At 36.2% G+C, this 25,231-nt stretch overlaps 2 protein-coding genes across 2 annotated transcripts in view; one reads left to right on the top strand and one right to left on the bottom strand.

Moving 5' to 3' along the window:
* The window catches only part of LOC100024614 (serpin A12-like), a 277,260-nt gene that overhangs the window by 181,169 nt on the left and 70,860 nt on the right, over nucleotides 1-25,231 (bottom strand). The window lies entirely within an intron of this gene.
* LOC100024593 (plasma serine protease inhibitor-like) lies at nucleotides 1,597-23,682 on the top strand. The gene is made up of 5 exons (XM_001375778.5): nucleotides 1,597-1,869; nucleotides 11,803-12,468; nucleotides 13,789-14,059; nucleotides 18,460-18,625; nucleotides 23,328-23,682. The coding sequence occupies exons 2-5, from the start codon at nucleotides 11,820-11,822 to the stop codon at nucleotides 23,547-23,549; spliced, it is 1,308 nt and encodes a 435-aa protein (XP_001375815.2). The 5' UTR covers nucleotides 1,597-1,869; nucleotides 11,803-11,819; the 3' UTR covers nucleotides 23,550-23,682.

Raw genomic sequence — 25,231 nt, 5'->3', positions numbered from 1 at the left:
TAAATATCACCTATTCTTACTGAGACCCAATGCCTGTTGTCAGTTACTGAGAGGAATATGGACTCTAGAAGTGATATCACTGGATTCTGAACATTAAAAAAAAAAACAACCCTTACCTTCAGTCTTAGAATCAATACTATGTATTGGCTCCAAGGCAGAAGAATGGCAAGGGCTAGGCAGTGGGGGTTAAATGACTTGCCCAGGGTCACACAGCTAGGAAGTGTCCAAGGTCAGATTGAAATCCAGGATCTACCATCTCTAGGGCTGGCTCATTTTCTGAGTCATCTAGCTGTCCCCTCTCCTCTCATTCTTAATCCTCTGTAATTTCATCTCTTAGCTCAGACTACTTTCAACAAAGTTACCATAGATCTCCTAATTGCTAAATCCACTGACCTCTTCTTAATCATTCTTCTTGACTTCCCTTCAGATTTTGACATTGCTGATCACTGTTTGCATCTGGATATTCCTTCCTTTCTGGAATTTTCTGACACTGCCCTCTTTTGCATCTCTTCTTATTTGTCTGATCATTCCATCCCTATTTCCTTTGCTGAATTATGACATTCATTTCTTGCTCACTAGCTGTAGGTATCTCCCAAAATCTATGTCTTTTATTTCCTCTGAAAAGGAGCAGTCACGTCTCAGTCCCTTCTACTCCATCAGTTATCTTCTTTTTCTTGATCACTGCAGAGTCCAAAATATAAGTGCTTTTCATTGGTTCTTTCCATTTTTGAATGGCAAAATTATGATGAAAGCAAATGTAAAAATATAGATGCTTTGTTTTTAACAGAAAAATAACTATAGTAGCTATCTATACAATTGAATATCTTCATCAGTACTATATTGCATTTCCATTTCAGATATTAGATCTTTTCCCCAAACTTCATATTTGTTCTTTATTTTCTGTCAAGACATCTATAAAATAATCCAATGCCAATATCACTTGTAGTTCTGTGTCCATTTTCATTTATGTAAATCTTCACTGCCATAATTACTCCTTCTTCTACCTTGATTTCTTTATTTAAGTTTTATGGATACCTGCTAAATAGAACAAATCCATTCCTATTTTCTTACCTCTTCTTTCTCTTTTGAATAAGATATATCTAGAGATTTCAACTAATTTATATTTCAAAGATCCCTTTCCCACCCTGTCATTTTATTTCTGTGATTTCTAGCTAAATTCTAGGAAGCGGTAAATCTGTAAGGTCAATGATTAAGTGTAGTATAGACTCTTGCCTTTGGTTTAGGAATCCTTAGGCATTTAGGTCAGCGTAGCCTTAATTTGCAGGTTTGAATCTGAATTTGGAGATCCCAAAATCAGAGTTAGAAGGGAGGCACAGAAGTTAGAAGTCAACTTGGAAACAAGTGTCTACTCCCCCCTCTGAAGTAAGATAGAAGTTCCAGGAATATTAAACAAAAGACTATAGAAAAGGGAGAGGGAGACTTTTGCCTGGGGAACCAACTCCCTATCTCTAGCTTTAAACACTTTGCTGACTAAAACTGGTCTTATCTCCTTCATAAACACAGTGTGTTCTCCATTGGCCAAAATGTATCCACAGAGATTTTATGTCTAGGTCATTTCTTACAGTATATAAAGGAGATGCTGATCAGATGTTCTCAGCTGGAGCTGGGACTGGAGTTTGCTTTGTTTGGGTCTGTTATTGTGCCTTTGATTAATACCTGCTGTGGCCACAAACCAAAGACAGCTAATCAGCCCTCTGTTGGGAGCTGGGTACAAGCCCCTCCTGGGCATCCTGGTTAACCCAGGGCCCAGAGAGAGCTGACATTGTGGGATATCTGATATCAGGGTGCACCTCAACAATATCTCAACACCATCAACCATCAGCCAACTCCATCAGCTACAAGGATTGTGTAAGTATAGACTGTGGATGCTCACTCAAGGGACTAGAGTAGGGTTATAGAACTTAAAAGAAGGGGCTGTGAGGTCTAGGTTTTCCTTCATAAGCCTTCTCAAAAATGTATTTAGAATTTATTTTAAACAGGTAGAAGTGAGTACATTCTTCTGGGTCTATAAATTTTGTCTTGCTCATCTTTTAATGCCTACCTCTATGCCTAACACAGTGTAGAGAAAAGATCCAAGGGAAATGTATATATTTTTATATGTGTGAATGTGCATGTTCCCAAGAGATATAGGTCAGTATTTAGACTACAAGATCCCAGCTTCTGTTAGCTTTACCTTAAACATTTATTCCTTTCAGATGATTGGACCATAAGTCTATATCACAAATACTTTGTATCTTGAGAACTAGAATAAGTTTTTTCCCCAAATTTTTAGAGGACTAGCTTTGAGGAAAAGCAGTAGAAAAGCTAACTTTTCATCTTGACTGGTTTTCTGGAGAACCTCACTGATAATAAAGACTGGTTCTGATTTTCCCCTGTTTTTCCCTTTCTTTTCCTAATTCATCACACCATCTAGCTATATAGCCTTGAATGAGTCATCTTTGGTTCTTAGGTTTCTTATCTGTGAGATGAAGGGAATGAAGTAGACCTGTCTCTAGTCTTCTATATTCTAAGGACTTTTCCAGTTTCAGCATTCATTGGTCTTGTACATGCACCTGCAGTAAGATTTCTATATTCTATTAGGTATTTTGTGTGTCTGAACTATGAGAAAAAATCAATTTAATAATATAAATGGATTGGATCATCTAACAATTAAAAAAGTTCTGAATACCTCCTCTGTGGAGGTAGTCCAGATAATGCAATGGATAGATATATAGAGGGTTGAATATGGAGTCAGGATGGCATGAGTTCAAATCTAGCCCCAGACAACTTACTAGCTCTCTGACATAGGGAAAATAACTTATCCTCCCTCATCACCAGTTTCTTCAGGTTTGGGATACCAAAAAAAGGTCAATCCTATCCCCCATGAAAAAACAACTACAACAATAGTTCCTTCTCCTGTGAACAATAGCTCACATTTTAATTAATTATATTCAGTTTGGGGGATAAGTTATTATTTGTCATATCTTATGTCTTTTGGAATATATTTCATATCTCCACTAAATCTTGTATAATCTTGAATATGGATCTTTTTCTCTAGGATTATAGTATTTTCTTCTTTGTCCTAGAAGTTCTGGATTTTTGCTATGATATTCTTAGGAGTTTTCATTTTAGAATTTCTTTCAGGTGACTAGTGGATTCCTTCTATTTTCATTTTTCTCTCTGGTTATAAGTGATCCTAACAGTTTTGTTTTGTTATTTCTTGAAATAAGGATTTTGAAAAAGATCTTTTTTCTGGCCATGGCTTTCAGGTTATCCAATGAGCCTTAAATTATTTCTCTTTGATATATTTTCCAGCTCAGTTATTTTTAGTATGAGATATTTTATATTATTTTATATTTTTCCATTTTGTATCTTTGTTTTAATATTTCTTGTTTCATAGAATCCTTGCCTTCTGTTTGGTGCATTCTAATTTTCAGGTTGTCTTATTACATGGGTAAGGTTTTATACCTCTTTGACTAAACTGTTAATTCTCTTTCCAAATCTCTCTTCTCTTTTCATCTCTTTTCCAATTCTTTTTCTTTATCATTCTAATTTCATTCATAATACCATTTTCAATTTTTTAAACTTGTGTATCACTTCTGGGAATTCTAATTTAACTTGTGGACAAAACTGTGTTTTTCTTTTAAAATTTGGTTCTGTGTGTGTGTGTGTGTGTGTGTGTGACTTTACCTGTAGTTGCTCCTTCCAATCTCATTTGCTAATGGGTCCAGAATGCTTAGATGATTGTTGGAGTAATAGTATTTGTCTTAGAAATCAGCAAATGCTATAAATCAGGACTTGATTTATTGTTCTGTTGATTAGACTTGAGAAAGTAATAGAGAAGATGTTAATAATGAACACTGCACTTAAAAATCTGTTATGCCAACATTTATTTTTCCTAGAGAGCCAAAAGTTTTACCAGTACAACTCCAGAATCAGGTTTATGTCACTTATTAGCTTTGGACATGTCAACTAACCTCAATAGGACTCAAATACATTTTTTCAAAATTCTTTCCTTCTATCTTAGAATCATTACTAAGTTCCAAGCTAGAAGAGTGATAAAGGCTAGGTAATGGGGATTAAGTGACTTGCTTAGGGTCACATAGCTAGGAATTGTCTGAGGCCAGATTTGAACCCAGGATCCCCTCATCGCCCATCCCTAGGTCTATCTCTCTATCCGACCTAGCTGAACAACCTAGTTGTCCCTCAATTTTCTTTCGTATTAGATGATCTCTCCCTTCTAGTTCTAAATCTATGATCCTTAAATCTAAGGTCCCTTCCCATTCTGACTTTCTATGATTCTGAAACCCATGTTCAACTCCTGAATCCATTATGATCCTGGGCAAGTAGTTGTATGGATGAGGTGGGAGGAAGTGGCCTATATTTCTTCCTCCTACCTTACAATTTTGACATTTTTGTAGCTTTGAGAAAATCCTTGATTCCTACTTTCAAATATGTCTAGGCAAAGATTTTCTTTGAGAGCTCCTCACTGTTTACTTCTTACTGATTTTGGAAAAGGATAGTCCCCAATACTTCCAAAGTAGAATATTAATGTAATCTATCACTCTTCAAGAAAAAAAAAAGAATATTTTGGTGGTATGTACAGAATGGATAAAAGAGAGGAAATTCAAAAGGAAAGGACTCCAGAAGGTGGAGGAAGACTCATAGAACCTTATAAATAAATAAACAAGATAAGTAGTCAAGGAAAGAAGTTTCTTAGCCATGACCTAAGGCCTGGAGATTCCTGAATTGCAGGTCTCTAACTGCAAGGTTAGTTGGGGAAAGTAAGTATAAATGCCTTATTTTTGCTATTTAGTAAGTAAGAAATCATTCTTTTGGGAAAGTAGATAAATCCTCTGCTACGAATCTATAGACTTTCATTATCAACACTGAACACAGACTAGTAGGATCAGTTCTTTGAGCACAGAATGTTAAGATATAAAAATGAACAATTTTTGGAACATAGAATAATAATTATATCAATGGCTAGCATTTACATAGTGCATTAAGATTTACAAAAATCTTTACAAATATAATTTCATTTGATCTTCATAACAATCCCGGGATGCACTGTCTCCATTTTATAGATGAGGAAACTGAGATAGACACAAGTTTAGTGGCTTACCCAGGACCACACAGCTCATTAAGTGTTTGAATAGTTCTTCTCAATTCAAAGTCTAATACTATCCACTGTACTATCTAGCTATTTCCTAGAAAATAGAATGTTAAGAGGTAACTATCTCATCCAAATTCCTTATCTTATAGATGAAGACACTAAGATGGAGAAAAGAGAACTGATTAGTTCAGAAAGAAGGTAAGGGGCAGAGAAGAGACCCAGCCCTTCTGACCATGGTCCAGTGACCAAATGCTCAGTTTCCTCCTTTGTAAAATGGGAATAATGATACTTGTGCTAACCCTCATTGTGACAGGGTGGCTGGTGGACTGAGAGTCTTAAGGAAAACTGGAATTCAAATCCTGGCTCAGATTATTATTAGTATGACCCTGACACTTAAATATCAGTACGATTCTTTCATCTCTCTGAATCTCAATTTATTCATCTGTTAAATGGGAATAATCATAGGTCCAATATCACAGATTTGCTCTGAGAGCTAAGTGAAAATGTACACAAAGCACTTTGTAAGTCTTATAGAGGTAATGTAAATATAAGTTGTGAATTGGAATTTCTTACCCTTCCCTGTGGATGAGTGTGGTTAGTTACTGTCTTAGTTCAGGGTAGACGTTTTGATGATGTTTCTTGGATATGTACAATACGTAAACATTAACACAGAAATGATATGGGCAAATTAGACACCTAGATCAAGAAAATCACAAACTTCTTGAGCCCTGTTCTAAACCTGGACCATCCCAATGACATAATAATTACTATAGTACACGTGCTATAAACAGTTTTATTCTGTAAACAGAGGTAGATGATATTTGCAGGAATCATCTTTTCCCCTTCAAAAATCATGGCACATGTTCTTGAAAAGGATTTTCTTTGACAAGGTCATGCTGTATTTTCTTTTCTTAAATCAGGGCTGCTCCTGTAACTCTGTTACATGGGGTAGCTCTACTTTTAGAAGAATAGACCTTGACCTTTCTAAGGTCAAGGAAGGAACCAGAGGCTACTTCTTGGAGAAAAGGGATGTCATCACTGAGAGAATGAAAATATTCTTCTGGGACAAGAATTCAGTAGTCAGAAGAAGTTTTTAGTACTTCCACTAGAATAGATGTATGATTGTAGAGCCTTGCTAAGGGACAATGCAGTGTATTGTAATGAGTCCTAGGTTTGGAGTCAGAAGCCCTGGATTTGAATATCAGCTCTGGTACCCACTAGATCTAGGATCCTTTGAAAGAATGGAAGAAGTGATCTAGAGAGGTGGCAAAAGGATATGAAAGGATAGCAGAGTGTTCTCCCTGGAATCTAGAGATTGAAACATGGAAGGATGTGGCACAGAGAAGGAAGGAGAAAAGGACTTTTGTAGCTAAATCAGTCATAAGGGTTTCCTATAGAAGAATTTACTGCATTATTTCTGAAGGTTATAGCTTAAAATGCTCCAAGGACTGATGCTATGAAACCACCATCAAATAAGAAGTCAGTCATTAAAGGCCAAAGGAAGAAGTACTAAGTAGTGATGGCTGGTGGGGAATAGGTTCTTTATGAGCCTGATATAAACAGTAGAAAGGTTTGCCATCTCCTTGGGGTAGAGACCTGGGATATGACAGAGGACCTCCTTGCCTCAACTAAAAAACAACTACCCTCTCCTGTGATTCATGTAGAGACAAATGAGGCTGCACAAAGTAACTGAGAGAGCTGCTGTGGATTATGAAGTTCTTGGGGGAAAACAATCCTAGAGACAAAGATTGAATCAAGAGGAGTCAATAAACACTTATTAAGCTCATATCATGTCCCGGGTGCTAGGCTAAGTACTGATAATACAAAGAAAGACCAAACTAAAATCCCTGCTCTCAAGGAGATTAAAAAGGAGTAGGAAACAATTCTTGTAGAAATCAGGTTGTTAGCTGAGACTTAATTAAAGGAAACTAGGGAAGCTTGGAAGAAGAGCTTCAGGCATGGGAGACATTCAGTGAATAGGCATAAATTCAAGAGATGGAAGGGCATGTAGAAGGAACAGAGAGAAGATCCAGTGTCACTACATTACAACATAAAATGAATAATTATTGTAGAATAAGAATAATAGTGTTTATGTAGCACTTCTGCCCTGGAACCAATACTTATACTGATTCTAAGACAGAAGGTTAATGTTGTGAAGGACTTTAGAAGTCAAAAATTTGATCTTGGAGGAGGTAGGGAGATGTTGGAGTTAACTGAATAAGGCAGTTACATGGTGAGACCTGTACATAAAAGATCACTTCTATTGGTTAGACTGGAGTGGGGAGAGACTTGAGGTAAGGAGGTCAGATCTAGAAGACTATTTTAATAGCCCAGGTGTGAGATGATGAGAACCAGTCCTAGGAGGGCGCTAGTATCAGAGGAGAGACAGTCTCCTTATATGAGGGATGACAGGAAAGATACAAACTTAACTATGGGACAAAGAGGGTGCCAAGACATTGTGATACGTTGTGAGCGGAGAAAGGACAGTCCAGAACTATGTCTCACATAGCACACATTGGACAATAAGCCACATATATCTGTGGTGAGACTAGCCTAGGCCTCCTTCCCCAGAGGAGAAAAGATCCATTCTCTTTATCCACCTTCATCTACTTCCTACTTTTTTCTCTTTCCCTCAGGGAAGAGTGGGATGAACCAGAAGAAAACCACTATAGTTCTCCTTCCCCCTCTGGCACCGAGGATCAATTAATTCCCTTTTAAAGCTATTGCCTCTTTAAATGATATTTTTTTTGGTTTTCTTGTTACAAGTGTGATGTATTAAAACCAGATATCTATTCAGATCTGTGCTAAATCTGCTTACTTGCATGCATGCCATAAGATTGGGAAGGAAAGGAGGAAGCCTAAAGGGGAGAGGGAGGAAAGCTTGAAGACTTATAAATCCAGCTTGGAGCTGCCCCTAAGAGCTGGTTGGGGCAAATTGAGAGTCATACGTTATATGGAAGAAATTTTGTGTGTATGTGTGTGTGTGAGAGAGAGAGAGAGACAGACAGACAAACAGACACACACACACACACACACACACACACACAGATACACAGACACAGACACAGAACTAGAGACAGAGAGACCCAGAAAGAGACAAAGTCAGATACTTCTGCCACAAGCTTAACCTTGATGGTCAAACAAGGGAGGAGGAGAAGTGGCAATTTCCCATTTCCCTATAAGGTCACAATCTGTACCAGGCTAGAAAAAATCATGCCCTAGAAGGTAATGAACTGCTAGGGATGCTCTGCCCACACAAAAAGAGGAGTGAGTTCCTTAGAGCTCAAGCAAAGGACTGATTGACATCTCCGAGTGTCCTGCTTACCAGCAACACTTAGTGGTTATATATAAATGCACAAAATGTGAGTAATAAACAGGATGAACTAAAAATCCTAATACAAGGAGGCAAATTTGATTCCACGGATATCACTTACACTTGTTGGTATGGAATTTGTGACTGAAACATGGAAAGAAAATAATAGATTAAAAATGATGGTGAGTAGCATTATATATATTAAGATGGTATAATCATGCAAGGAAAAAGAATAAAAAGAGAGAGAGAAAATGGTAAAAAAGCACTGGGATAGAGATCAAAAAAGGAAGAAAGAGAAGTGATATATATACAAAATATCTGAAGAAAATTAGAAGAGAAGTTTGGGAAACTTGAAGTAAAATGCTGTCGTGAAAGGGAAATTCTGCTGCAGCTGTCTCTTCTTCCAAAAACAAATAAACTGAAAAAATATTACTTACCTTTATGCTCACTTCATCTTCCAAAAGTACAGGGAGCAACAGGGAAACTGATTCTGACCACTGAAGAGGTTGAAGTAGAAAGTAGAAGTCAAAGTAGAAGAGTAGAAATTTGTTGGAGTAGAAATGACAGGAACCTTAAAGCTGTGCTCACCGTGTTGCTAGAAAAGAACAGGAAGTCTGAACATTTTGGGTCTTGCATCTTACATTCTGAAAGGTCATATTTCCAAAGGTTAAGGGAAAGGATAAGTAGGATATAAAGGCTAAGTGTTTTGCAAGGGAAATTAGCCCAGTTCTGAAGACAAAAGTAGAAATGGTTTTTATATAGAAGAAAAGGGAAGTTGCCTAAAGACCAATGTCATTTTATAGGGAAGAGAAAGATAGGTGCTACAGTGGATAAAGTAATGGTCATAGAGTCAGGAAGACTTGAGTTCAAATCTTGCCTCAGATGTTAACTCTATGACCTTGTACAATTCTTCAACTGTTTAGCATGAATAGCACCTACTTCCTAGGGTTGTAAGGATGGAATAAGAAAATGTTTCCAAAGTGCTCAGCACTTTGTCTGGCACACATTAGGTGCTATGTTGTTATTATCATATTGATTGACAAATTGAAATTTTAAAAGGTATGTGTAGACAATGGAAGCAAAGACAAGTAAATGAAGATGACTGTATTGTTTTATAAGAATAGAGTTAGATGTGTCAACATGCCAGAATGAACTTAAGTTGATGATAAATGTTAAGGACAAAAAAATGCATTGTTTGTTGTTATTGCTGTTATTGCTTGGGAACAGAATGAAGATCTAAGAAGGGATATGACTAATGTGTAGCATGGATGAGATTATGATTATAGATGACGTTCAAAAGATGGAGATTTCAATTATTATTTTGCTTCTGCTTTTTCTTTTTTATGATGTCCTTTCTTTCTTTGTATCCCTAGCATTTAACACAATGCTTAGCACCCAGTAAGTGTTTAATAAATATTTATTGACTGCTTTATGGGCTGCATGATTATTGGCACTCATTTCAAACTTTCAAACCTCAGTTTCCTCATCTATAAAGTGAATGTATTTGATAAGATCTATAAAATTCTCTCTAACCGTAAAATTCTGTTTTAACATTATAAGTTAATAGACTTCTTTTTGACTCTAATATCCAATGCTCTAAATTCCTTTAAATGATTTCATGATGACTTACAACTATTATTCTGTCTAATGCTTACTTTGATCTTTAAAAAAAAAAGACTCAAAGCATACATGGCCATCCCACCAACTCCATACTTCCTTTGGTTTAGGATTCTGTAGAATCATCCTTGTTCTTTGTCATGCTTTCTTTAAGCTTGAGAATCTACTTATTTGGGGGATAAGGACCTCAAGGCAAAGTGAGAAGGAAGGCCTGGGGCGTGAAAGCTCACTTGAAATCCAACCTCTATCTACCCACCTTCCCTGGCCTACAGAAAAATAAATTTGACACAAGAGATCAAATATTGCTTCACAAGAGAAAGACAATTCTACCAAGAGAATCATTGCCTTATCAGTAGTGGAAATTCATTTGGGGTGCTACCCTAGATAACTGACACTATCCTTATCCTCCATACGCTATATTTTCTCTGTTCACTTTCAGTCAATAAAAATTTTATTAGGTACCTACTATGCATCAGGCACTGTGCAAAGGGCTAGGGATACAAAAAGAGTCAGGCAAAAGTTAGGCCTTGTTCACAAGGAGTTTACAATCTAATGAATTTTTCTCTCCTTTCCCACTTTGCTTCACTGACAAACTTTCAAATAAGGAGTTATAATCTCGTGCTTCCACATTGTCACTACTGATTGACTTTTCAAGATTATCTGTCCTGGATTACCAATGACTTCCTTTATGCCAAACCATCAGACACTTCAGTCCTCATCTTCCCAAGAATCAGAGGCCAAAAATCTTTTTTTTTTTTTGACTGGAAGAGATCTTAGAATCAAAGAATATAGAATATTTGTACTAGAAAGAACCTTGAAGAGTACACATCTGATGCCATCTCTCTCTCTCTCTCTCTCTCTCTCTCTCTCTCTCTCTCTCTCTCTCTCTCTCTCTCTCTCTGAGGGAAATGAATTCCAGAAATGTGAAGTGACTTGCCTGTTATATCTTAACTATATTAAATAGTTTACAGTAAGGGGCAGATTCAGGACTCAATTATAGGCCTTCTTGTACCAAGGTCAAAGCCATGGTGGTTGAAATATTTACACACTGCCTACTTCTTGAAGCCATTTCCTTCCTTGGCTTCTGGGATACTGTAGATCATTCATTGTCTGTTTTCTTCCTTGCCTCTTCTTCCTTACCCAGTCTTCTGCACGTGGGCCTCTCCCAAAAATATCTATTCTTAGGTATATGTGCTTGGATTTCTCATCTCTTCTCATGGCTTTGTTTATTACCAGTGCAGGAAGGATTCTCACATCCCTATTTCCAGTCCTGACCTTCCCAGAGATTTAGCTTCATTCACTTTTTCTCATAAAAATTGTTTCCTGAAATGTCACTCTGAAATCAATATTTGACTCAATTCATTGAACAAAAGATATATTTACTTTGTAAAGAATATTATAGTAGATTCTGGGGAAAAAATTGAATTTTTATTTCTTTTATGAGATACAAAGTTTAGGCACAGTATCTGCCTCCATAGGACTCACAGTCTAGTAGGATAGTATCACGTGAAAAATGCATTCGAGAAATGCAAAAGAAAGTGTTAGGTGAGATCTGAGAATGAAAAAGTATTACTAAGGGATGTGATTAGGGGAGATTTTTTAGAGGAAGCAGCATCTGGACCTTAAAGGGTGAGGAGAAGTTCAACAAACATAGTTGGGGGTGGGAGGTGGAAATAGGGAAAGATATTCCAGGCATGACCTCTCATGTACCTTGTCTCTCAGGTAATTTTACTCTTCTGGTCTCCATTCTTTACAGAATAAGAACGAGAAGAAATGCCATTGAAGCTTTTCCTCTCTGTGTTGCTCATCAGCCTCCAGAGTGCTGGGGGCTGTCATAGTCCTTCCCATCGATTAGGGAAGAGTAGCTCTGATTTCTTTGTGAGAGGTGGTTTCAATCCCAAAGAGATCGTCCTCAACTGCAAGATAGTCGAAAAAAACACTGACTTAACATTCGCTCTGTATAAGCAATTGGTCTCTCAAGGTTCTGACTTGAATGTTATCTTTTCCCCATTGAGAGTCTCCATGATCCTGTCCCTGCTGACCCTTGGGACCCATTCTGTTACTCGCGCTCAGATCCTTATGGGTCTAGGTTTCAATCTCAAGGAAATTCAGGAGGATACAATCCATAAATTCTTCCAGAATCTGATTCTCAACCTCAATTTGCCCAGTCCTGATCTTGACCTGTACATGGGGAGTGCACTCTTTGTTGAGGAGAGGCTCAGACTGCTAGAAGACTTCTCACAAAATGCGAAGACCACATACATGTCAGAAACTCTCAACATTGACTTCCAATACCCTGTCAGGGCTCAAAAACGTATTAATGACTACATATCAGAGCAAACCCACCAGAAAATTGTGGGTTTGGTCAAAGATGTTGATGCCAGCACTATGATGATTCTGGTGGATTATATCTACTTTAAAGGTGAGTCCTGGATCTTCATGGGTGATGGGGAGAAATAATGGGATTATATCTTCTTTTAATGTAAGAGCAAGCCCTAGATCTAAATGAGTAGTAGAATAGTGTTAGGGTTAGGGAAAGGAGAAAAACTTAGGCTGTTAATAATCTTAAGATGGCTTAAGTGATTTTTCAATTTTCAAATTGAATTTTTAAATTTTCAATTCAATTTCAATTCAAAATTTCAAATTTCAAAACATGCATGGGAGTAGATTTTTAACAGATTCAATTTCAAGTCTTTTTTAAAGAAAAAGAAAAATTTCAAATTTAAACAGTACCCATCTATACATTTTAGCATCTTACAGTAAAAGGAACATTGGCGTTTATTTCAAAAGACAAAGGTTAGAAGCCATGCTCTGACATTTAGTGGTTCCCTAGCTGTGTGATCCTGGATGACTCACTTTACCTCTATAAACCTCAATCCCTTCATCTGATAAAGGAGACTGAATGATAGAGTTGTCCTGAAATAGGTATTTTGTAAAACTTGCCCAAGAAAGAAGCTGAGGTCTCTCATGTTATATTTATGGGTAAGTGAAGAGATATGGACTAGACAGTGATACAATGAGATGAATTTGGAACTGGACCCAAAAAATGCACCATAAATTGATCACATTGGAGGATGGTCCATAAGGGAATGCCTCAGGGATATACCTTTGGTATACCCTGTGCAAATATTTATCATTTATATCAAAATGGCAGATAACTCCCATCTTGGAGGTATAGCTAGCAAGCTAAATGGCAGACTTAGGTTCCATAAAGACCTCAGAAGGCCAGAATAATGAACTGAATGAAATCAAATTTTCTTTAAGAAATATTAAGTTTTTTACTCAAAGTATAATACCTATTAAAAATTCACTCAAAACACCCATTTTACCAATACAAGGAAAGGGTGATATGTTTAGACAAGAGTCCCTATAAGAAAAAAAAAACTGATTACACGGATTGTAAACTCAAGATGAGTCAACAGTGTGATACAACAGGGAAAAAAAAGAGTTAATGTTATCCTGGTCCACTTTAGGAGAGTGATAACATCTAGAAAAAAGGGGTCTGCAAATCTTGGTACCCTGGTCAGGTAGTATTTGAAATGATGTTTTCAGTGTTATGTGGTACATTTTAGGAATGACTTTGTATGACAGTCTTAATGTATTAATCTATTGAGAAAGATACTGCTCAGAAAAAATTAATATGAATCTGTTCTGACTTCAAATTATTTTTTTCACAGAAGAAAAATGGTTTAACTCTTGGCCAAAGTTCTCTCTTTTCCTTTTTTTGTTGCTTAATCTTTAGCCTCATGGGACAGAGAGTTTGATCCCAAAAGGACTAAAGAGAGTGACTTCATTGTGTCAGAGAAGATAATTGTGAAGGTCCCCATGATGACCCATGAAGATGTACACTATTACTTCCGGGATAGGAGCCTCTCCTGTAGCGTGCTGCACATGACTTTTGCGTCGAATGAATCAGCTTTGTTTGTTCTTCCTGACCAAGGACAGATGAAGCGTGTGGAGGCTGCCTTAACTCAAAAAATTATGAAACGATGGCTCAAGGGACTCAAGAAGAGGTACTTGACAGATCAATATCAGATCAGAAATTGCAAAATTCCACTTCAATTTCTTACTCATTGGGCTTTATTCCTATGCTGAGATTTGACACATGGAGCTGTCAGGTTTAGCCATAAAGTCAGAGAATGGGCTGGGAGGAACTTTAGGATATTGGAGTTGGAGTTAGAAAGGAACTTAAAATATGAAATTCTAGACCACAAGGCATAGACTATTAAATCTGTGGGAGATATTAGACCATCAAATATCAGGACAATTAATCATATAATAGGTAGATGGAGTCCTAGAGATCATTTAGTCTCAAATTTTGATTTTGTGGACAGGAAATCTGATATTTCCCCTCCAGAGAGAGAAAAAGGATTCACCAAATCTTATGGTTTTTGATTAATGAAACAGACCTAGATGAAATAACCTTATTTTCTGGCAAAAAATAAAACAAAAGTAATTAGAACTTTTAAAATATCTTCATATTTATGCCTCATTAAGATAAACTTTGACTTGAGAATCTCAAAACTCAGAGAGAGGATAGGGCATAAAAAAGGAAAGAGCATAAAATGAATATAGACGAAAACATACAAGATATATATATATTGTCATCATTGTAATTATTATTAATAATGTATCAATCAACCTGGTCCTACTACCAATTTTTCTACCATAGACAAGTCACTTTGCATCTTTGAATCTCAGTCTCCTTATCTGCAAAATGAAGAGAAAAATATTTACTTCAGCTACCTCAAATTGTTTTCCTGGGCCCTTTGCCTTCCTACATACATAGAGAGTGGAGAACTCAACCTTGTACAAAGCCATCAGAATCTATACAGTTAGGCCCGTTAAGAGTGGAGAAGATTTAGTGACATGAAAGATAAATATGACAAATTGTTGATGGAGACATGGAAGGGATTAGAGGCATTAGAAATGGGAGAGAACTAATTTGGGAAAACTTCATAGGGAATGTGGTTCATTGATTTACTTCTAAAAATGAATAGGGATGAGAAGAGAATTTCTGAGCATTCCTTTGTAAGTGGGAAACACAAATATGTATAATGATCTGACTGAAGTTAAATATATCTTTACTGTCTAGTACCTGTGAGTTATTGACCCTCAGGTCAATGTGGTCCCTTTCTCTGCTATTTTATGTATAACACACACACACACACACACACACACACACACACAAAGTTATTAACACAACCACAATAACGCATAGGTCCTAACTCAGAAAATCTTTAACTTTTAGACACTTCTGCTCCATCTCCTGTTTTAAATTTTTAGTACTTTCAGCTAATCTCTGATTTCTATATCTTTGATGCAAAATAAAGGAATAGAAAATATTTAGGTTTAGAAAAAAATTGGCAGAAAAATATTCTGCATATAATTAGACAGACTTGATGAGAGGATGGGGAAGAATTAGAACTTTTGGTCCTTTCAGAGTCTTCAATCATAACAGGTAGTTTCAGTGTGAGTTCTCTGTTCCCCCCTGCCCCCCCACCAAAAAAAAAAGAATTCAAAAGCTATGCATGCTGGGGTGTGTTGATCCACTTTGATTATTTCTTTCTAAGTCACAGCTCAGTTCTCCTTTCAGCTTCTTCTTTCCCTTGTCACATCTATGCTGTGGATTCTTTCCAGCTCCTCCTATGAGGTCTTCAGAGCATAAGGCTGGCAGCATTGTTTTCCCCAGAGTTACTGCTGCTTAACTCATACAGTCCCTATTCCTCCCTTTCATTCCTCCAATGTTGTATGTCCCTTTAAAATCTCTTGAGCAGAACCTAAATTTACTTTCCAGTTCAGAGATTTCAGTACTTCCCATTGCTGTCAGGACTGATAATCAATGCTTGTCCCTTTGAACTATTTCCATGATTCCTATTGATTTTCAAGCACCTATTATATCATCCCATGGCTACAGCTACCACCAAAATTGTATCTCCATTCATGATGTCTCTTTTGAGATCTAGACCTCAAGATTCAACTGCCTTTAGCTGTCCTGTCCTCACCTTTCATTCAACATGACCAAGATTGAATTTATCATTATTCCCCTCCCACCCAAATCTGTTTTTCTCTTCACTACTTCTATTTGAATTACCAAGTCACTCTGTCTTTCATATTTACAAACTTGCTATTATCATTATTTTTTACTTATCTCTTCTCCTCATCTCTCATATTCAATGTAATGAATTACCAAGTTTTATTGGGTCCAGCTCTGCCATAAGGTTCAGATGCAGCTTTTCTTTTATATTCTTATTTCATTGCCTCTGGTATAGGCCCTCATTACTGCCTACTCAAGCTATCATAATAGCTATTTTCCAGGTCTCCTCACTTCTATTCTTTCCCTTCTAATCTATTCTTCATACCATTTCCTGAATAATCTTTCTCAAGCTTAGATCTGATCATTCCACTTTTTTGCATAAAAATCTCCATTGGCTCTCTGTTGCCTACAAAGTAAAGCTTACTTCTTTGACTCACATTCCAAGTTTCATACAAAATGGTACTGCCCTACCTTCCCAATATTATTTCATATCACTCCACTCTACACATCTTATATTACATCCAAACTAGATAACTTTCTGCGTCTCATCACTCCCAAAGAACCACTATGCTCTCATGCCTTGTGACTTTGTTTGGGTTCAACCCTATATCCAGAACACCCTCCTTCCTTATTTACGTTTTGAATACTTAGTGATCCTGTTAAGCGCAATTCTACTACCATCTTATACAGAAAGTCTTTTCAGGAGTCACTGGTTTGTACTGACCTTCCAGATCTATTATCAATAAAGACTTCATTTGCAACTTTTAAATATGCATATTAGGAATGATCACATATTATAACTATCTTTGTTGTTGTCTTAGCTCCCTTTAAGACTATACATTCCTTGAGGACAAGGACTTTATCCCAATGTCCATCACAACACTTTGCCTTAGTAAATATTTAATAAATTCTGGAGGGAAGAGAGTAGTATTTGTATTCCACTCTATTTCTTATTCATTTATTTTTCTTTTGAATAATATGCCCTTCCATAGCCATGTTCTAATTGTGAGTCATATGCTACCAAGTCTCAAAGGTAAAGTTTAATTGTCCTCCTTAAATTAGGACAAAGTGTACATATTTTGTGATTTTTAAAGATATATATCTGGAGTTAGGGTCTTTATTGCTGAGTTTATTCATGGATATTGTTCCCTGTCAATTCCTAATTTCCACTGATTATCCTCTTTCTATGTCTGGTATCTGATATCTGCCCTGGAAAGTTTATCTATCCTGATCAAACTTGTAAGTTTCCAGGAAAATGTAGTTTATTGACCTTTATTAGATATGTTTTGTTGCTGGCCAAATGCCTAACATTACTGCCTTTTAAGCTATGGTTCCAAAATCCAAATCTCATATTTATCTATTATCTTCTGAACTAGTTGCTTAGTTCCAGCCCTCCTTTCTTTCTAAAGGAAGCAACTAGGATGAAAACACTGTTTCCATAAAGTCTCCTGTTTCTTACCCAGAATATCACAATGATTTCCCTATTTCTCCTGGTAATATCATCAGAGCCCAAGTGAATCAATTGAAATGGGTTGTGTTAATTGAATTTGATAAGTGCCAAGAGGTTCTTGGTCATATGACAGGAAAATGATGCTCCTTTCCACAATTCATGTCAAGTTCACATGCATCCATTTTGGTATTCCTGTAGGGCGACCCCCTTCCCCTGTAATTAGATGACTTCTTTCTTAATACCATGCTAGAGAATCTGTCTTTCTCATAGATTCCAATTTCAACTCCAATACAAATCCCTTATAATTATTACATAACTCCATAGGTTCAGTGATCTTGCTTACCTTCTTTTTATATGACATATTCTTTCATTCTCCAACCACCTAAAATGTTAATGCTCTAATTTCCCCTCTCAGGTTCTTTTTCTTCATTTCTAATTTAAATGCTCATTTGACTATTTCAAAGAATATCCTATTCTTTCTGATGTCATGGAGAGTGGAGAAGCATTGTTTCAGCTCTTATAACTTTTCAAACAGGGAGACTAATCTACATTCTATACATGGATAGCAGTTACTAGGCATTGTTACATACAAATAAACAAAAATACATATATTATCCTTGCTGCATGTTCCTAAAAAAATCCTCTTTCTCCTTCCCTACTTTCTGGAACTGTGATCCTATTTTCTTTCATTTTTTTCTAGTTGTTCTTCAGGCAAAATTCGACAGAAATTTGTATTATACCTGTTTGTTGTGCCTGGAGCTCAGTTTCACAGGACTTCTGCATATTTTACCTATCTAGTATAAAGTACTGCCTGGAGGTTCAAGGGACTAGGACTATGTTCCCATTTCCTTTCCCGCAAGGAGCTTCTCTGCCCTGGATTAATGCAATTTTATGTATGAGTGTATGTATGATTTCTCTCTTTGCAGAGCTATGGAATTGCATATTCCAAAGTTGTCTCTTTCTGGCAAGTATGCGATGCAGAAGATACTTCCAGCCCTGAAGATTACAAGTCTTTTCTCCAAAGAGTCTGATGTCTCCAGCATCATTGACCTAAGCAACAAACCTAGCCATCTGACTCCTCTACTTACTCAAGTATGTTTACAATTGTTAGTATTTCCATAATCATGATGCATTTTCCTTTTTGACAACTGATACAATGGGTAGGTTAGGCAAACACTTCAGCCATAATGTACAGGAGCGGGTGATGAGGAAAAATGTGTGATCTCTAAAAGGAATAACACAAAGGCATCTAACATGATCATTGCCTTCATTGAAAGGGAAGCCTGATGCCTTGGATCAAGGCAAAGATCTGAACATGACATAGTGGGGATGTTTCATAGTAGTCAGAAAGATTCTTAGAAGGCTAGAGCAATGGACCTATAAAATACAATAACATTTTACTGCCATAAATGTGAAGTTTTACATAGAGAAAGTATGTTGGATATGGGAAAGACTTAAAAGTTTTAGGGGAATTTAATTGAAATATGAGTCAGAACTGCAAACTTAACGATTGAGTGCCAGGTCTAGAGATAGGAGGTTCTGGAATCAAATCTGGCCTCAGGAACTTCCTCACTGAATGATCCTGGACAAATCATTTAACCCCCATTGCCTAGCCCTTACTACTTTTCTAACTTCAAAAAAATACAGAATATTGATTCTAAGGTGAAAGGTATAAGTTTAAGAAAAAACATTTTAAAAATCTAAATTTTAAAATTGAATCTTTTTTCTAAAGGAGCTAAAATTTTTTTGACCAAAAAAGCCAAAATGACCAAAGGCTATAATATATTTGGCATATAAAAAGTGAGACATGATCATCCTGCTGTCTTCTACTCTGAGCAGACTGCATCTAAGTATTTTTTTTCATTTCTGGATGCCATATTTTAACCACTGGACAATGAGAAACAGGGATACATCCAGGAGACAGCAATCAGAATGGTGAGGGGATTGAATACTATTATCATATAAGTCAAAGGAAAATATTTTGCTTGAAGAAGAGAAGGAATAATGAGATATGAAAGTCATATGCAAATATTTGTAGGGCTAACAAGGAGAATACACATCAAACTTAATTCTGCTTGATCTTGAAAAGAATAATTGCATAGACATTACAAGGAGATAGAAATAATGATAATAATAATAATAGTTAATATTTACATAGTGCTTTAAGGTTTGTGAAGCACTCTATATGTTATCTCACTAAAAACAACCCCATGAGTTGCTTTTGTTATTATATCTATATCATTGCATATATTATTATATCTTTATTGTTACAGAGGAAGAAACTGATACTGAGGGAAGTTAAGTGATGTGCCTAGGGTCACACAGCTAATAAATATCTGAGGCCAGATTTCCTGACACCAAGTCTAATGCTTTTGCAGCACCATTTAACTAAAAATTAAAGTTATTCAGAAGTTCAACAGATATTAAGTGTCCCATCTCTAGAAAGCATTGAACAATGGCTAGCTGGCCTTTTTTTTGGTAGGTAAGTAAGTAGATAAAATTCTGCACTCTGAATCCATTGTTCTCTATCAAGAGGTAGATAGATAACATGTTTCATCACTGATCTTCTGGAATTATGGATGGTCACTGCATTATCAGAGTTCTTTTAGCTTTAAGAGTTGTTTATTTTTTTACATTTTTGTTATATAAATTGTTCTTAAGGTTCTGTTCATTTCATTTTCCATCAGTTTATACAATCCTTTAAAACTGTTCATTTTTATAACATTAATGTAAGTATAAATTTTTCTGTTTCTTCTCATTTCAGTTTGCATCAGTTTATATGTCTTTCCTTATTTCTTTGAAATCATCCATTTCCTTATTTCCTATAGAAAAATAGTATTCCATTACCACATTATACAAAAAGGACATTCATATACCACAATTCATAGTGTCACATTTTGAATTGATAACGAAATTGGAACTGTGATCTAGTTCTTAGAAATGATTTGTTTTTCAGTTAGGATACACTAGAAAGAAGTAAGTTCTTTTCTAATCCCCATCTTCAAAGATCTTGGCTTAATGCTTATTATTTTGTATAAAGAAAAAGAGAACCTGAGAGTTGAAAAGGACCTCAGAGATCATCTAATCCAACCCAGACCTCCACTAAAATAAGAGTATGAAGGTGAGACTAATATCTCATAGATGATTATACCACCAGAACTTAAGTTCTGGCTTTCCAGAATATAAACCCAGCAAAGATTGGCTTTAATGTCTAAGGATCGGAATGGTTAAGTATGGAGTGATCTCCAGTATGCTAGCCACCAGGTGAGCTTTTATTTTTTCATTCCCAGCAATTCATTAAACCACCTAGTAAGGTAGGTAGAGATATTCATTCATTTATTTATTAAGCATTAAGCACTTATTAGGGGCAGCAAGTTGGCCCAATGGGTAAAACACTGGGTCTGGAGTCAAAAAATCCAAAAACATAAGAGTTAAAATCTGATCTCAGACACTTACTAGCTTTTAGTTTTCTCATCTGTAAAATGACTTGGAAAAGGAAATTACAAGCCATTCAAGTATGAAGTTTTCTAGCAAGAAAACCCCAAATAGAATCTCAAAGAATCAGAAATAACTGAACAACAACTCAATACCAACGAAAAGAACTTGTTATGTTTAGATCTGGGATTACAAAGAAAAAGAATGAGACAATGCTCCCTTTCCAGACATTCTACTGGGGGAGAGAGGGAGGGGATATGAACAGAGATAAGTAAACATAAGATCCCATAATTTTCTGGGCATGGAGAAGCTATTAGCAACAGGAGGGATCAGGAGAGACTTCTTGTAAGAAGTAACATTTGAAGGAAACTAGGGAATCTACCAGGTGAAATTGAGAGCAAGCAAACTCCTGGTATGGGGAATAGTCTAGGTTAAAGGCACAGTGATGAGAAATGGAATGTCATATGAGAGTGAGGATGTGGTAGCAAGTTGTACAGTTGGACCAGAACTTTAAGTAAATGAAGGAGAACCAATATAGAATAAGCTTGCAAAGCTTCTTGGCTAGAACTAGAAAGTGAAGAGACTTAAATGCCAAACTGAGGGGATTTTATTTTATCCTAGAAGAAAATTGGAGCCATGGGAGATTTTTGATCAGAGGAATTGCACAGGATCATATTCTTAGTGCTGAAAGTGTCCTTCAAATTCATCAAGTCCTAAAAGACTTTCTTTACAGATGAGGAAACTGAACCACAGAAAGTTTAAGACCCAGACTTGCCCAAGATCATACAGGCAGCAAGTGAATGATGTGATCAAACCAGAGCCTCCTTTAACTTCAAGACCTAGACTCTACCAATCACATCCTACCACCTCTTGTATTTTAGAAAATATTGATTTGGCAGCTGTGGAGATAACATATCAAAAAGGAGAAACCACTGGAGCCAGATAAATTAGCAGAATATTATATTATCCATGGTGGCCATGTAGGTGGGAAAAAGGAGGCTGATATCCTGAAGGTAAAATTGACAAGGCAACAACAATGTTATTGGGGGAGAAGGAAAGGGAAGAGTCAAATATTATTCCATGATTGGAAATTTCAGTGGTTCATAGGATGCTGACTCTTTCAATTACTATTGGAGAGTTAGGAATAGGGGATAATTTGAGGGAAAGATAAACTCTGTTTTGGACATGTTGAACCTGACATAGGATCATCAGAACTGGAAAGGGCATCAGAGACCTAGATCTTCATTATTTTTCAGAGAGAACTGAGATGAGGGGGCTTGCCTAAAGACACACAGATATTAAGTGTCAGACGTGAGATTTGAATTCACGTCTCCTGACTTCAAGTGAGCTTCTCTACTATCCCACATGTTGTTGGACATCCATTTTGAAAGATCCAATAGGTAGCTGATGATGTGGGACTGGAACTTAAGAAGTATAATAAAGGTAGATTTATAGATATGGGAATCATTTGCAGAGATGATAGTTTAACTCATGGTTTTCTATGTTATCAAAAGTAAGAAAGAGCAAAGAAGATGGGCAAGATATTCCTTGGGTATATCTACACAAAGGAGGCAGAACATTGATGATGATCCCAGAAAGGTGACTTAAGGAGCAGTCACATAGATAGGAAAAGAGCCAGAGGAGAGCATTGTCATGAGAGCCTAGAGAACAGAAAGTTTCTAAGAAGGGAATCAACTGTGTCAAATGCTACATAAAAGACAAAAATGAGAACTGAGAATAGTCCATAAGACTTGGTAATTAAGAGATCACTGGTAAACTTGGAGAAAGTAGTTTCAATTGAGTAATGAGACTAGAAACCAGACTGAGAAATTAGGAAAGGAATAATAAAATAAAAATGCATAGACTGAATAGTGATTAGATCCATGCATGAGTAGTGAACTGGTACAATTTCATTAAAATACAGTTGAAATACAGCAAAATAGTAGTTTTTCCTTTTCTTTTAAAAACTACCCAAAACTTTCATTTTTATCATGCTTATTGTCTACATCTCTCTTCTCAATCACTCTCTGTGTTAGACTTTCTCTCTAAATTACAGATATGGAAACTGAGGCTTATCCAAAGTAATGTGGCTGGTATAAGACAGATCTAGATTTCAGAATTAGGTTCTTTGATTCCTCCATGTGAAATGAAATCTCCTCTGCCATGCTGACCTTTCTTTTGACTTATTTGTCTAAATAAACAAACAAACAAACAAACAAATAAATAATTCTTGATTCTCATTATCTTTTGATGTAAGTTCTATCATTTGACATTTTCTCTACAAAAGGACATGACTTCCTTTGTAGGTTCTGTTGTTCTCTTTTCCTCAGTGTCATTAAATGTACATTTACCTTTGCAGATGATCCAACAGGCTCAATTTGAGATGGATGAGACAGGCCCTCATACTGCTAACAAGAGCTACATCAAGGTCAAGATGTCGGCTGCTCGACACCATGTGTTGGAATTCAACAGGCCTTTTCTGGTTATGGTTCTTACTCAACCTAACCAAAGCATCCTTTTACTTGGCAAAGTGGTCAACCCAAAAGAAATGGAAGGCTCATCTGCTGCCTCTTCAACTTAGGTTCTTCCTCTAGAATGCCAGAGCAGCCACCTACCCATACCCACCTCCTAGGGGAAGGGAGAGCAAGGGAGAGCAAGGGTGGATCATTGTAAAGCTTGCTATGAATAAAGAAAAATGTGCAAATTCAAAATAATCATGAAAGACTGCTTTTCTATGAATTGATTGATTTTTTTTGAACCATTGGTTCATTCCCTTTCAACAACATAACCAAATAACTGGGGAAATGGCAAAAAGTCCATTTCTACATTTTTTAAAAGTCCCAGTAACATTGAATAAAATACCTGGGAGTATACCTACCACAACAAACCCAGGAATTATATGAACAGAATTATAAAACACTTTTTACACAAATAAAGTCAGATCTAAGTTATTGGAGAAATATTAATTGTTCATGGATTAGCAGTTAAAATTACAATCCTATTTAAACTAATCTGACTATTAATATTATAGCAATTATAGTAATATAGTTAAATGATTGTATTATAGATAACAATCTATCAATGCCATCCCAATTGAATTACTGAAAAAAAAATTAGTGAGCTAGAAAAAATAACAACAAAATTCAGTTGGAAGACCAAAAGATCAAGAATGTCAAATGAATTAATGAAAAATGTAAAGGAAGAAAGTCTCACAGGACCAAATTTTGAATTGTATCATAAAGCAATAATTATCAAAACTATCTGACTCTGGCTAAGAAATAGAGAGGTAGATGAATGGAACAAGACAGACAAAAGACAAACAGTAGTAAAAGAGTATAGTAATCTCTCTCCTAAAGGATGCCTTCTATGATGCTGGGAGGGAATTAGGGATTGAGGCACTTGTAAATAAATTATATTAATTTTTTAAAATCCTGTAAAGACAAAAAAGACCCACTAAACACTTCCTAATGACAACCTCATGAATAGGTAGTCCACAAATTCTTATTTCCATCATCCAAATGAAGAAACTCTAGATAAGAGAGGTTCTGGGGGATTGCTAGAGGTGGCAGAGTCAAGATTTCTACAGGTCTTCTGATTGAGCTCTAATGCTCCTCCCACTATACCCTATTACCGCTCTGAAGAATAGAGTTCATAGCTTCACAGACCCTTTTGGAAGGGACCTTAAGGGTGTTCTAGTGGAATCTACTAATTTTTCAGATAAGGAAATTGAGCTTCAGAGAGGAAGTGACCTTCCCAAAGTCATATCATAAAACAGATGCATTTCAAGTCATCCTGTATCTGCTGTTTCTCAATCATTTAATTATTAGAGGCTCCTTAAAGATGGAAATAAACATAAAGATGAAGATGGTCATCAATCCTAGAGAAAACACTCATGTAGAAGACAGTCTTAATAGCTTACTTTACATTTTTAAAAGCATTTGGTAAAAGCTGTCAAGTTTGATTTCCATAATAACCATTAGATTAGGGAGATTAAAAAGGTATTATGCTCCCCATTTTATAGATGAGACAACTCAGAGGATGAATGTAACTAACTTAAGATAGTAAAATATTCCATTATTGTATAGTTACCCCTAATCCTATTGAATAAGAAACTACTAATTTTTTTTAAAAACTCTTTTTGAAGTCAGAGATTATATTTTCTTTATCTCATTATCCCTTCAGACACAACACAAATGCATTTTAAAAAACTAGAACACCTGTGACACTTTTCTGAAAGCTAGAGGAGTGGAGAAGGATATTGGA

The sequence above is a fragment of the Monodelphis domestica genome, chromosome 1, assembly GCF_027887165.1.
Source record: "Monodelphis domestica isolate mMonDom1 chromosome 1, mMonDom1.pri, whole genome shotgun sequence".
Taxonomy (NCBI): Eukaryota; Metazoa; Chordata; class Mammalia; order Didelphimorphia; family Didelphidae; genus Monodelphis; species Monodelphis domestica.
This window is presented reverse-complemented; position numbering and strand designations above follow the sequence as displayed.